The sequence below is a fragment of the Natrix helvetica genome, assembly GCF_964273705.1.
Source record: "Natrix helvetica genome assembly, chromosome: 1".
Taxonomy (NCBI): domain Eukaryota; kingdom Metazoa; phylum Chordata; class Lepidosauria; order Squamata; family Natricidae; genus Natrix; species Natrix helvetica.
This window is the reverse complement of record NC_138548.1, coordinates 302,915,800-302,929,486: the sequence shown is the minus strand read 5'-3', so window position 1 is coordinate 302,929,486 and position 13,687 is coordinate 302,915,800. Positions and strand designations below refer to the sequence as shown.

Here is a 13,687-nt window from a genome sequence, read left to right as displayed (position 1 = left end):
GGCAAGTTCTTTCTATCCCTTTATCTATGCCATTATAATCCCCAACGGGCAATTTCAACCACCAACCACCTGAAAGCTGACAAACAATATGCCAAATTAACTGCTAATTGTTCTTATGGCCACTGGCAAAAACTAATGTTAATGTTAACAAAAATGAATGTTAATGACTAAGTGGAAGGTTACCAGTCAGCAAATACTTGTCTTACAATTTCCCAGTAACAAAACTAGCCCGGGGAGGGGGTGGAGGGGAAGAGAGGATGACACAAATGATAATAAAGTAAAAGTTTATCAAAGCACTGAGTTGTTTCAAACTGAAAGATGGACAGCAAATAAATTTTATAATAATAATCAAGTTATTAAAATTAACTTTCGACTGAAGAACTTGTTTATCTCATTTAGGTCAACTATACGTATCTAAACTACTAAATTGATATATGTAGAATGTATTACTATACCAAACAGTAATTAATATTCCCTATAAAATGAATGTAAATGTTACATAGACAGCTGTAAAATATCTATCATTAGAAGCAGTCTGGTTCCCATTTAAATGTAAATTAGTGTCTAGGTTATTTGTATGTTGCACATTTTTTTAATTTGCCTGCTGTTTGATCTTGAACTATATACATAGTAACTCTATAATCCTAGTCATAGCCATGAAAAGGTACGTCAACAACTTTCAATTTCTCATTTTAACTACCGTATTTTTCAGAATATAAAACACACCCTTTCCCCCCTAAAAGAGAGTTAAAATGTGGCTGCGTCTTATACACTGAATGTAGCCCCACCCACCCACCGGCCCCAACCCTTTGGCCTCTGCATCCCAGCAATTTACCTCTTTGCAGCAAACAGGGGCTTGCGGAGGCTTCAATAGACTATAGCAATCCCTGCAGCCTGAAACAGCTGATGATCGGGATAAATTGAAAGGGAAACTTGCTGGGAAACTTGCTCCAGGCAAATTGCTGGGAGGCAGAGTCAGATTTTTTTTCTTGTGCTAATCAGGCTGTTTGCTGCAAGGAGTAAGTCAACACTATAAATGTCTATAGAATGTTCAAATTATTAGACTTCTTTTTTAAAGACTGATTTATTATTATTCTAGACAACTTAACAAAACAAAGAATCTTTTTAAAATAAATGCTTGATCTGAAGAGATCCCGTGCTATTGTTTTTAAAAGTGCTATTCTTTTAAATAGCAGAGAATAAATATACTTCCATAAAGCACATCAATTTTAACAGCATCCGTACAAGTATAGTCTGAAATATAACACTATAAACAGTGTATATTGTCTGTACTATTTGCTGTTTGTTGCAAGGAGGTAAATTGCTGGGAGGCAGAGATTTTTCCCTTGTTTTCCACCCCAAAAGCTAGGTGCATCTTATACTTTGGAGCATCTTATACTCCGAAAAATACGGTACATATTCACTTTCCATAACACTATATATCACTTCAAATTATTCTGGAACTGGACATAAAAGCCTATCAACAACAACTTAATAAATGTCAAATCCTATTTTAAAAGTCAGCCAATTGCCTGATAGACTCATTCAAAAATGTGCAAACTATTTAAAACCAGTTTTGGGAAGGGAGAAGAAACAATTATTGAATTATTTATCTTTTGATGATTGTGTAATATATCTTCAAACAATTCTTTAGATTGATATAAATCTAAATTTGTCATGAGAATTATTGCATGTAAAAGGTAAAGGTTCCCCTCGCACATATGTGCTAGTCATTCCTGAATCTAGGGGGCGATGCTCATCTCTGTTTCAAAGCCGAAGAGCCAGCTCAGTCCAAAGACATCTCCGTGGTCATTTGGCCGTCATGACTAAACGCCAAAGGCGCACGGAACATTGTTACCTTCCCACCAAAGTGGTCCCTATTTTTCTACTTGCATTTTTATGTGCTTTCGAATTGCTAGATTGGCAGCTGGGACAAGTAACGGGAACTCACTCCATTACGTGGCACTAGGGATTCAAACCACTGAACTACCGACCTTTCTGATCGACAAGCTCAGCGCCTCAGCCACTGAGCCACCACCTCCCACATTACTGCAAGTATGCTTTGCAAATCTAATGCACATACAACATAACACCACCAAATATACTAAAATGAAGACATTCAAAAAAATCTGAATTCATATAGAATAAAACCAACATATCAGGGTTAAAATTCACATGGGAATATATTTGATTAAACATGCAATCTTTATATTGCAATATTAGTTATTGTATAGGTCTCATATTCTTTTAAAGCAAGTTTCTACAGCTGTAGCTGTGCAACTTAATTTTGAAATAATTCAGATTCATTGATCTTTTGAATTTAAAACTTGCTACACTATATGGATAGTCTAGTCTAACAAACACTAAATATGAGTAGTGCAACATTTAGATCACAGTGAAAGTCAATATACTGTAAAGGCTGTATTTGTATTTACCTGAGTTTTTTCTTGAATAAGCACTTTCTCCAAGGGAGACACTGGATATGGCTTCAAAGCAGCTTTTATTGTGGCAAAAATAAAATCTGTATGTTCCTTAATAACAGTATCAAGATAATCACCTTCTGGAGATGCCTGATAATATACTGTAATCTCATCTGTAGGAACCAGATTGCGCTGAAATAAAATTAGCAACATTAGTCAGTATCAAATATTACCTTATGGCCAATTTTGGTAATAAATTCTCTGTCAGTATTAACAGAAGAAATTAATGTATTAAAAGTACCAAAAAAAAAACCCACAACAAAACGGCCTATTGGAATTATTTACAAAGAAAAGTATCTAAATGCCTACATTGTCACGCATTTTCTTTCTAATCCCCCTTGCATATCACTCACTCATCCTTTGCTAGGTAAAATGAAAATAAATGTTTTGCCGTGTATCATTGGCTTCATGGGAAAGAGCATTTCATGAATTTATGGTTAGTACACAAAGTTCAGATTCAAGTACTAACAAAATTAATGAAAGTTATTTGGGAGTGCTATGCTTACTTTGTGTGTAGAGGTTACTCTTATTTATAGAGCTGTCATCTTAAAACAATGAGATAAGTCACCTTCATGCACAATTACCTATGTCGTGTTCAATGTTTCGCCTCTGTTCTATTCTCTCCTTTCATTGCCATCTGTTCCCCATGATGCGCTCCAACCCCATCAAGCACAAAGATATTTCTCTTAAACACATTATTTTGATATTTAGAGTATTGACTTCTCTCCTTCCACAGCTTTCTGTTGTTATAACGGGAGCAATGATTTGATTTCTTTCAGGATTACAGCTGGTTTAACAACAGTTATATATGTTTTTACAAGGCAATAACCAAAATGCATGGTCATTATCACTAAGCTAATCAAACTGCAGGCTTGTGAAGTTTAAGGAAATATTTTCTTGCTTAATGTTCTTTTTACTTCCCAATTAATTTCATGGTGGCTGGCTGGATCATAAGCAATATTAATCAGCACAGCAGGCTATCTGGCCCAAATTATTTTAGGTAATATTCTTTAAATCAACCTTTCTGATTTTTAACACGATAGGGATAGGGATAGGGTAGGACAGAATAACAGAGTTGGAAGGGGCCTTGGAGGTCTTCCATTCCATCCCCTGTTCAGACAGGAAAACCCTATACCACTTCAAACAAATAGCTGTCCAATCTCTTCATAAAAGCTTCCAGTGTTTGAGAATTCACAACTTCTGGAGGCAAATTGTTCCACTGATTAATTGTTCTGTCAGGAAACTTTTTCCTTAGTTCTAGGTTACTTCTCTTCTTGATTAGTTTCCACCCATTGCTTCTTGTCCTGCCCTCAGGTACTTTGGAGAATAGCTTGACTCCTTCTTCTTTGTGGCAACCTCTGAGATATTGGAACACTGCTATTATGTCTCAGTTAGTCCTTCTTTTCATTAAACTAGACATACCCAGTTCCTGCAACCGTTCTTCATATGTTTTAGTCTCCAGTCCCTAATCATCTTTGTTGGCTCTTCTCTGCACTCTTTCTAGAGTCTCAATATCTTTTTTACATTGTGGTAACCAAAACTGGATGCAATATTCCAAGTTGGTCTTCCAAGGCATTATAAAGTAGTATTAACACTTCACACGATCTTGATTCTATCCCTCTGTTGATGCAGCCTAGAACTGTGTTGGCTTTTTTGGTAGCTGCTGCACATTGCTGGCTCATATTTAAATGGTTGTCCACTAGGACTCTAAGATCCCTCTCACAGTTACTACTATTGAGGAAGGTACCACATATACTGTACCTGTGCATTTTGTTTTTCTTGCTTAAATGTAGAACCTTACTTTTTTCACCATTGAATTTTATTTTGTTAGATAGCGCCCAATATTCAAGTCTGTCAAGATTCTTCTATATCTTAAGCCTATCTTCTGGAGTGTTGGCTATTCCTGCCAGCTTGGTGTCGCCTGCAAATTTGATGAGTTCCCCATCTATCCCTTCATCCAAATCATTGATGAAGATGTTGAAGAGTACTGGGCCTAAAACAGAGCCTTGGGGTACTCCACTGCATACTTCCCTCCATGTAGATGCAGTTCCATTGAGGACCACACATTGAGTGCGGTTGGTCAGCCAGTTATAAAAAGTTATTTACATTTCACTTTTTAATTCAGGTGCAAGTAATATCAAATACAGTTGCGCATAGTACCTTCAGCTGCGAACAGCATTTGTGCTTCAAATAGACTCTAAATGACTAGGATTTGTTTTTTACAGCAGAGAAATTAATCAAGAAATATGACGCCAGAGACATTTTTAGGAGAAATTTCTTTATTTGTTATTGTCCCCCGATTTACTTACCTTCTTTCGAAGTTTTTGAATGCGATTTATTACTTCCCGTGCAACACCTTCATCAACCATAGACTGATCAGGAGTAATATCTAGGAGAACTAAAACCTGAAGATAAAAACAGCAAAAAAATATAATGAACAAACCTTAACAATTATACCATTAAAATAATTGAGTTTTAATAAATTACAGCTAGTTATAAATCATAGTTACTTGTTCATTATTTATTCTTCATTGTTTTTAAAAGATCTAGAACCCCAGCAAAATCTTCTCCTTTCACTTTTTGAAAATGCCTGGGTGGATACAGTCCCAAGGAAAAAGGGAAAGTTTTGCATACACCTAATTAGACTCATGTTCAGTATCTTGTAGTATCTTTGAAATGTTTCTAAAATTTCAAAGACTCCTCTTTTGGGTTAAAGTATAGCTATATACAAAGTCTGGGCTAGTTAAAAGAATTATATTATGCCAGTGTTTCATTAATTATAGCAGTTTCCACTGTGTTCCCGAACATGATGATATGTCAAGAGCAGAGTATCTAAAACATTTTTCTACTTATATTTTGGAGTGGCCAAAATGTAATCAAAGGCAAAGCCTTAAAATGTGCCCCTCCCTCCTGACCCAAATGCATACTTTTATAATGTACTCTTCGAAAGTCATTTTCTGATGCCTCTGCCAAATGAAATTAGGCAGAGAATTCATTTGTGGGATTATATTCACTGAATGCCCATCAAGGAAGCCCATTTGATATCTCTTTGAGGTCAAGCTATATTTGCTTTTTTCAAGATGCTCTATATTTCACTTTTAAAAGTTGGAATGGTGACTTGTGTGTTTTTGAAATAAAATAAAAGTGCTTATTTTATTTAAAATAATTTTTAAAATATAACCATTTGTGCTTTTAATTTCATTATTTTGACATGGTTATACCACTATAGTAATACCTGTTTTATCTGATGGAGCAGCACAGATCACATTTGCCATATAGGCATCTCTTTTTACTACATGGGCTACAATAGTATAAGACTAATAGAGATTGCATGCCTCATGGTTATGGACCAGGACACTTATCTGTACAGAATGCTTCCTAGAGAAAAAGGAACTTCTCACCCTCCCACATCATACTGTTAATATAAGAAAAAAATGAACTTTTTTTCTTTATTTTAGTCATTACTCTTCCTCTCCACCCTAGAACTACATAGGGGATGAGCCTCATTTTTATGTTCCTGCAATTGCTATTAAAATAACACTCTAATCATTCAACCCTGTGCTGTCACCGGGAGGGGGGGTCTTATTTTGTTTTACCTTTTGTCCACTGTGTTTTTATTGTTTGTAAGCCCCCTAGAGTCTTGTATAGCCGCCTACTCACCTGTGAGTGAGTAGGTGGCTTTATAAATTTTATACATTTTCTTAAAAATAAATAAAATTAAGAACCCATATTATGTGGTAGGAAAGTTGCCTGCTTCCCAATTTTAAGTCTTACATTAACTTTAAAAAGTGCAAAACTTTTTCTTGCTGTTATATTAAGTCCACTATTCAAAAATGACTTTTACACTGTAATGTAAGAGACAATAATTTGCAAGAAGTAGAGTTAACAAAATGACTTCAACAAAAACCACTTTTTGGCGGACAGAGTTCTAAAATTGAGGGGGGAAATGAACAAAGAGATAAGAAAATTGTTGATACTGACAGTAAATTGAGCGTGGTTGGAAATGGCAAGAGTGGAATATAGAAAGGGGAGAGATGGACTAGAACTCTATCCCAGATTTCAAAGTGTAGAAGAAGAAAAGAGAGAAAAATGATGGAAGTAAGGAGAGAAATATTGACAGAAGTACCAGTGATAACCAAAGATAAGCTGATGGAAGGAGCAGAAGAAGGATTTCGAGTTTTCATAAGATACAAAATGAGCAACAAGTCGCGAAGAGAAGTCCATATAAGACTTACCAAGAAAGTAATCAAAATACTATTGCTACAAACGGCAAGAGATATAAGACTGCACTATGACTGAAAAGATACATGTTGATGTACAATACAATACAATAGTAGAGTTGGAAGGGACCTTGGAGGTCTTCTAGTCCAACCCCCTGCCTAGGCAGGAAACCCTATACCGTTTCAGACAAATAGCTATCCAACATCTTCTTAAAGACTTCCAGTGTTGGGGCATTCACAACTTCTGGAGGCAAGCTGTTCCACTGATTAATTGTTCTCACTGTCAGGAAATTTCTCCTCAGTTCTAATTTGCTTCTCTCCTTGATTAGTTTCCACCCATTGCTTCTTGTTCTACCCTCAGGTGCTTTGGAGAATAGTTTGACTCCCTCTTCTTTGTGGCAACCTCTGAGATATTGGAATAATGCTATCATGTCTCCCCTAGTCCTTCTTTCTCTTAAGCTAAACATACCCAGTTCCTGCAACCGTTCTTCATATGTTTTAGTCTCCAGTCCCCTAATCATCTTTGTTGCTCTTCTCTGCACTCTTTCTAGAGTCTCCACATCTTTTTTACATCGTGGCGACCAGAACTGAATGCAGTATTCCAAGTGTGGCCTTACCAATGTAATGAAATGTAATGAAAGCTTATAATAAAAATCAAGTTGAATTTAGTTAAATTTAGAGTATCATGTATAAAATGAAGTGATAATAGTTATAGTCAAATAAATGATTAATAATGATAATAATGCATATATATATATATATATATATATATATATATATATATATATATATATATATATATATATATATATATATATATATATGTTTGATATTATGAAATTTCATATAAACTGCAAATGGAGACTATGAGAAGAGGTTTAAAAACTTTAGAAAATACCAACGTAGGAGGAAGTTATTCAGAAAATAATGGAAGGTGCTGAAATGAGTAAATTGACATTTGAAATTGGAGAACAAGAAGATTAACAATTTTATAAGGTAGGGGATTTATTTTACCAGTGGTTAGATTAAAAAAAAACATGGAAATGAAAAACGTTGAAGAATTTTTATAATATAAGAATAATAGAATAATACAGATAACAATACAAAGGTATATGATCAGAGAATAGATTCAAGATGTAATGAATTGTTATAATATAAATGAATCCAATACCTAGAATATTTCATCCAAAATGAAGGAATAATAGTTATAGCCAAATAAATGATGTAAAATGATAATAATGTATACTTTTGTACTAGATTGATAATTGGTGTTTTTATTATAAAATTGAAAGTGAGGACTATGGAAATAATGTACAAAAACCTTGCAACCAAACGACATGCTGTATGTGACTGAAGAAGGTTCTATGTGTTATGTGTTGTCTGTCTTTGTCTGTCCAAAAATGAAAAATATTCTTTTTTAAAAAAGAGAGAGAGAGAGAGAGAGAAGGAAAAGGTACAAGAAATGATATTTAATTATTTTTGGGTTTGCGGAAATACCACCCCAAGAAAAAATAAATTAAGAGCTGGAAGAGACACCTGCAACAATAGAAAAAGAAAGGAAGAGAGGAGGAGAGGAAACAAGAGGAAAAGGAGGGAAGGAAGAGAGGGTTGAGGAGAGGAAGGCGGAGGGGAGAAGGAGAAAAGGAGAGAGGGTAGGAAGGGGAAGGGGAAGAAAGACGTAGGGGAGAGGTAAGGGAAGAAGGGAGGGAAAGGAGAGGAGGAAGGAAGAAAGTAGAGAAGGGAGGGAGGGAGACAAAGGAGGAGAGGAGAGGAAGAGGAGGGAAGAAAGATAGAGATGAGAAGAGAAAGATGGTAGGGAGAAGGAGAGAGGGTAGGAAGGGGAAGAGGAAGAGAGGAGGGGAGAGGTAAGGGAAGAAGGAAAGAAAAGGAGGAAGGAAGGAATTAGAGAAGGGAGGGAGGGAGAAAAGAAAGGGAGAAGAAGGTGATGTCAAAACAGGCGAGGGATGGTAAACAAAGCAACCCAAATGGAATATTATAATGTTATAAATGGAATGACAAATGTATAAGAATGAGAATGCAAAAAAGAATAATAACTATGTGAATGTATATCTATAATTGTATATAGAGAACAAAACATTAAAAAAAATTAAAAAGCCACTTTTTATATTCAATACCTGAGAATCAGAATGTGCTTCAAACTGGCCATATCCTCCTCCAGTCTGGTCAAAGGTGTACATCAGACGGAGATCTTCCTCATGCAATTCATGCCCTTCTACAACAATTGTGCCTAATTCATTTAAATAAGAAAATTATGTATGTTAAAACTTAACCATTCAATTTTAAAATAATTTTTAATTATTCTCTCTTTCATTTGGAAGATAAACATACGTATCAATATGACTTTGTATTTATCCCTCTAATAAACTCTTCACTTTTTTCATCCAATTACTTTGGTTTATTTAGCATTAGACAGGCATTCTTCAGGGAATAGGTAGTCCTTGACATATGATGATGCTAATGGAGCCTGCCGGTTACAGTCTATGTCATGACAGTTGCAAAATGGGTCAATCAAGGGCCTGACCAATTTGGCTTTTTAGCAGTGGTTGTTAAGCAAAAGAGACAGTCGTAAAATCGTAGCAGTCATAAAGTGAACAAGGTGGTTGTAAAATGAACACTGAAGTCATTAAGCAAGCCATGGGTGCAATTCTGCCAAAAACCACAAGTAAGTGCCAGGTTTTGATAGTTTACAATGTGGTCGTATGACTGCAGGATATTGCAAGTGCTGTAAATGAGGCCGTGTTGCAGAGCATTTGAAGTCCAGTCATATGACCACAGAGGAGGTTGGACTGTTAGAATTTCAGGTTCAGGTTCTAAGTATCAAGGACTGTCTGTACTGGAAAATTAATAACATTAATGTTAAAATTCAGAACATTATGTTTATGTTTGTTGTAAGAATGGGGGCAGGAACTGGGTATGTCTAGTTTAATGAAAAAAAGGACTAGCATGACAGCAGTGTTCCATTATCTAAGGGCCTGCCCCTGAGAAGAGGGGGTCAACCTGTTCTCCAAAGCACCAGAAGGCAGGATAAGAGAGGGTGGAAACTAACCAAAGAAAGAAGCAACCTAGAACTAAGGAGAAATTTCCTGACAGTTACAACAGAGGAACAATCTGCTCCCAGAAATTGTGGGTGCTCCACCATTGGAGGTTTTAAAGAAGAGATTGGACAACCGTTTGTCTGAAATGGCGTAGAGTTTCCTGTTTGAGCAGGGGGTTGGACTAGAAGACCTCCAAGGTCCTTTCCAACTCTGTTATTCTGTCATTCTCTTATTCTGTATTTAAGTTTACATTGATGAGGCAACACTAGCCCATTACACTTAAATGCTTTTCAACAGTGCCTGCTAAACTCAGCATGCTTTTGCACTCCCATGATTGTACATTTCTATTTTGTGCAGGTTTCCTTTTAGAAGTTTATTTGTCAAAAGTAGTAACAATTTGCAGAGTCTGTCTATTCATTTTTTTAAAAAGAATTAAGACTCTTAACCACTTCTGGTTTTATCAGTCAGGAATAGCAATTTTACAGGCGTCTATTAGCTGAAATCCGGAGACTTAGATAGATTTGTTTGGAGACCCTGAGGTCCAAGAAATATATCCTATGGCTTTTGGTATCCTGGATGCTACAATGTACATTTGCATAGCGTCTCCAGCCTGATGCTTTACATAATTGCTGCTACATTCATTATGTTTTATAGACAAAGGAAAAGGCCAATAGGGTCTCAGAAGGTAAGGCATCTCCAAAATATTCTTAAGCTTAAGATAGTGAACCTCAACATACAGAGAGACAAGAGAAAATCTTGGCTCTTCGTGCTACCTTTGAGGATGATAATGTTAACTTGAACTGAAAATTGGAATTCACTGTATTGGTTAAGGTTAGGATTAAGCAAGACCGAAAAAGGTATAATGTTAAATAAATGCTATCTCCAGCACTTCATTTTTTAGTTTAAAGCAAAATATTCCAAGTTTTAAACTATAAAATATTATTTTCCTTGGCAAAATTGATGGAAATAGAAGAAAGGTGAATAAAAATAATGGGAATGAAAAACTACTAGCACTAGAAGGGGCAGGATATGCAGTTAACAGGAACTGAGCTTAATTAAGTATATCAAGCTCCTATACGTGCATCATATAAACCTGTAAAAAATTATTATAAAAATACAAAAAAGAATGCAAAAGAATACAAAGACAAATTCTACTCTGTCAATTTAAATAATCCCGACATTTTCTGGATTTCAATGAGTACTTTAACTCTTTCCCTCTTTGCAATGATTTTTCAATATATTTATAATCTATAAATATTTGATATTTGTTTATTTATGAGTTTTGGAGGCTGCCTGACTTTGGATGGGTTACTATCCAAAGAATGACTTTGGATGAGTTACAAACACAGTCCTTGTAACATAAAATACAAATGACAGAGGCTTCACAAGTGTCCCACTCAGTGGTGGTTTCCGGATTCCGTTCCAACTGATACCGCCTGCAACCCACCACTGGTCCCACTCCAATAAATAAATCCAATAAAACGAACAAACTCCAAGGAGAGCAGCCAAGTTGTTACATAGAAAGGAATATTGTAGCTTTTAAATACCCCCCAATCTATTAGTAGGTTATAATATATTCCAGAAGCTAAATGCAATCCAAGAATATCACAGATTTATAACAATGCTGAATGGTTACCAACCTGTCTTCTGAAATTCTTCCAACAGCTCACTTGGCAATTCTTTGATAGCAGCCATTACAGATTTAAAGGCACCTTTAAGTCGCTTCCCAAGCACCATATGATCAGGTTCTGCTCTCAAACGGATTCCATACTTATCTTTATCAGTGGATAAAGTCACTTTGCGGACATTAAGTTCCTTCATATTTAATAACATACACATATACCCCGCAAGGAAATAAAAAGAACAAAGAAGAATACGTTATGATTTTCAAACTGCAACAAATGTTGCACAGAAAAGACAAGACAAGAATATCAAACAACTGTTTGTGCATAATTCTAACCCTGTGTGGTTATATTTAAGGAAAGAAAGGGAGTCTCAACCTATTCAATATAAGAAAATTTTTTTACCAAAATATTAACCAAACATTCTGATGTATACCTACTTCCAGTTTAATTCTGGAATTAAATTTTGCTTGTACTAGACATCCCTCTATTGGACTAGGTCTCCCTTTTTCAGGTTTTACAGTCTTTAGTCACTTTGGAAAGACAATGATCATGTAGAAAGTAATTAGTTGCCTTAATAACTAAGTCTTCTACAACTAAGCTGTAATCAAATATATATATTTATATGCAGTACTGTTCTGTAGGGAGAACGAGGCAGACAGGGACTGAGGCAAGGCAGGTTGAAGCTAACACAACCTTTATTAACAGTGACAAACAGCTCATAAGTACGGCAAATCTCGGACCGGCAAACAGCAAGCAAAAGACAGCTGACAGCTCTTTTATAGTCGAGCTGTCAGGCGATTGACCAATCAGGTAGCTGGATTCTCCCGCCGGCAGGCTGCTGCGCCTTAGCCAATCAGGAGTCAGCAATGCAAGTCTATGGCAGGGAAAGTTCAGTACATAACATGCATAACATAATATTATAATATGAGATAATTTAATTCAGCCTAGTGAAACTTTGATACCACTATTTCTGACAAATGGAGCTGTCTGTTAAATATACCGCATTTCCTATTTTACATCCCAAAGTTCTTCTAGTATACTTATGCTAAAATACTGTTGCTGTTAGGAGATCCCATTTGGCCAAGCAAATGTATAAAGAATATTATAAAGAGCATCTATGACTTTTATGACCTTTAAGAATCTAATACACAAAGCCACAGAGGGTCACTCTGTCTGGCGGATTACATTCAAATTTCTAAAGCAAATAAAGGTCCCAAAGGGCTTATTTTCCAAAGCGGAACATCAGTTTATAAGCAGATGTTTGAAACAATGCTTAGCTTAAAACGCAAAGTATTTTTTGTTGTTTTCATATATTTCTTGGGTAGAAAATTCCACACATTGGGTTTTACTTCATTTACAGTTTAATCAATTGTGAAAACAAAATGGGACTGAATGGATGAAAAGCATGTCAGTGGGCAACAATAAATAGTTTATTTTATATTCCCATCAGACTTATTCCAAAGGAATATACATATTGTAGTTTAGATTCTCAAGAGAAACTGAGACTATTGACTATCGAAGCTTTAATTAAAGCTTTCTTTAATTAAAGATAGTCCTCAACTTACAACCACAATTAAGCCCAATTTTTTTGTTGCTAAGTGAGAAATTTGTTAAGTGAGTTTTGACCTAATTTATGTTTTTTTTTTGCCGCAGTTGTTAAGTGAATCACTGCAGTTGTTAAATTATTAACATGGTTGTTAAGTGAATCTGGCTTCCCCATTGACTTTGCTTGTCAGAAGGTAACAAAAGTTGATCACATCACCCCGGGACACTACAGCCACCACATGAACCAGTTACCAAGCATCCTAATGTAAATCACATGACCATGGGGAAGCTGGATCATTAGTGTGAAAAATGGTCATAAGTCACTTTTTCCCGTGCCATTGTAACTTTGAACGGTCACTAAGAGAACTGTTGTTGTGAGGACTGTTGTGTTATATATATATATATATGTGGTCCAACTGTTGTGACTACATATACATAACACTATAAATTAAAGTTTTTTATTATTATTATTATTATTATTATTATTATTATTATTATTATTATTATTATTATTATTATTATTATTATTATTATTATTATTATTATTATTATTATATACATAACACCAAAGAAAATGTCCTTAAATTAAATGTGGATGGGCCCCCTTCAGTGGACCAGGGGAGACGTCGGACGCAAATCTTGAGGCACCACGCTGGGAGGAGTTTGACTCTGTTGCCCCCGAGGATTTGGACAGGTTACGTGGGCGACTGCGAGCCACTACATGTTTATTGGACCCGTGTCCCTCCTGGCTTGTACTGGCA

At 35.6% G+C, this 13,687-nt stretch overlaps 1 protein-coding gene across 2 annotated transcripts in view; it reads right to left on the bottom strand.

Moving 5' to 3' along the window:
• Positions 1-13,687, bottom strand: part of IARS1 (isoleucyl-tRNA synthetase 1) — an 87,367-nt gene that overhangs the window by 17,219 nt on the left and 56,461 nt on the right. For both annotated transcript variants that reach the window (XM_081934888.1, XM_081934889.1), the window contains exons 26-29: positions 11,397-11,571; positions 8,836-8,948; positions 4,790-4,885; positions 2,436-2,612 (exon numbers count right to left, since the gene is read on the bottom strand). In XM_081934888.1, the coding sequence (XP_081791014.1) occupies positions 2,436-2,612; positions 4,790-4,885; positions 8,836-8,948; positions 11,397-11,571 (561 nt within the window). The remainder of the gene's footprint in view (positions 1-2,435; positions 2,613-4,789; positions 4,886-8,835; positions 8,949-11,396; positions 11,572-13,687) is intronic.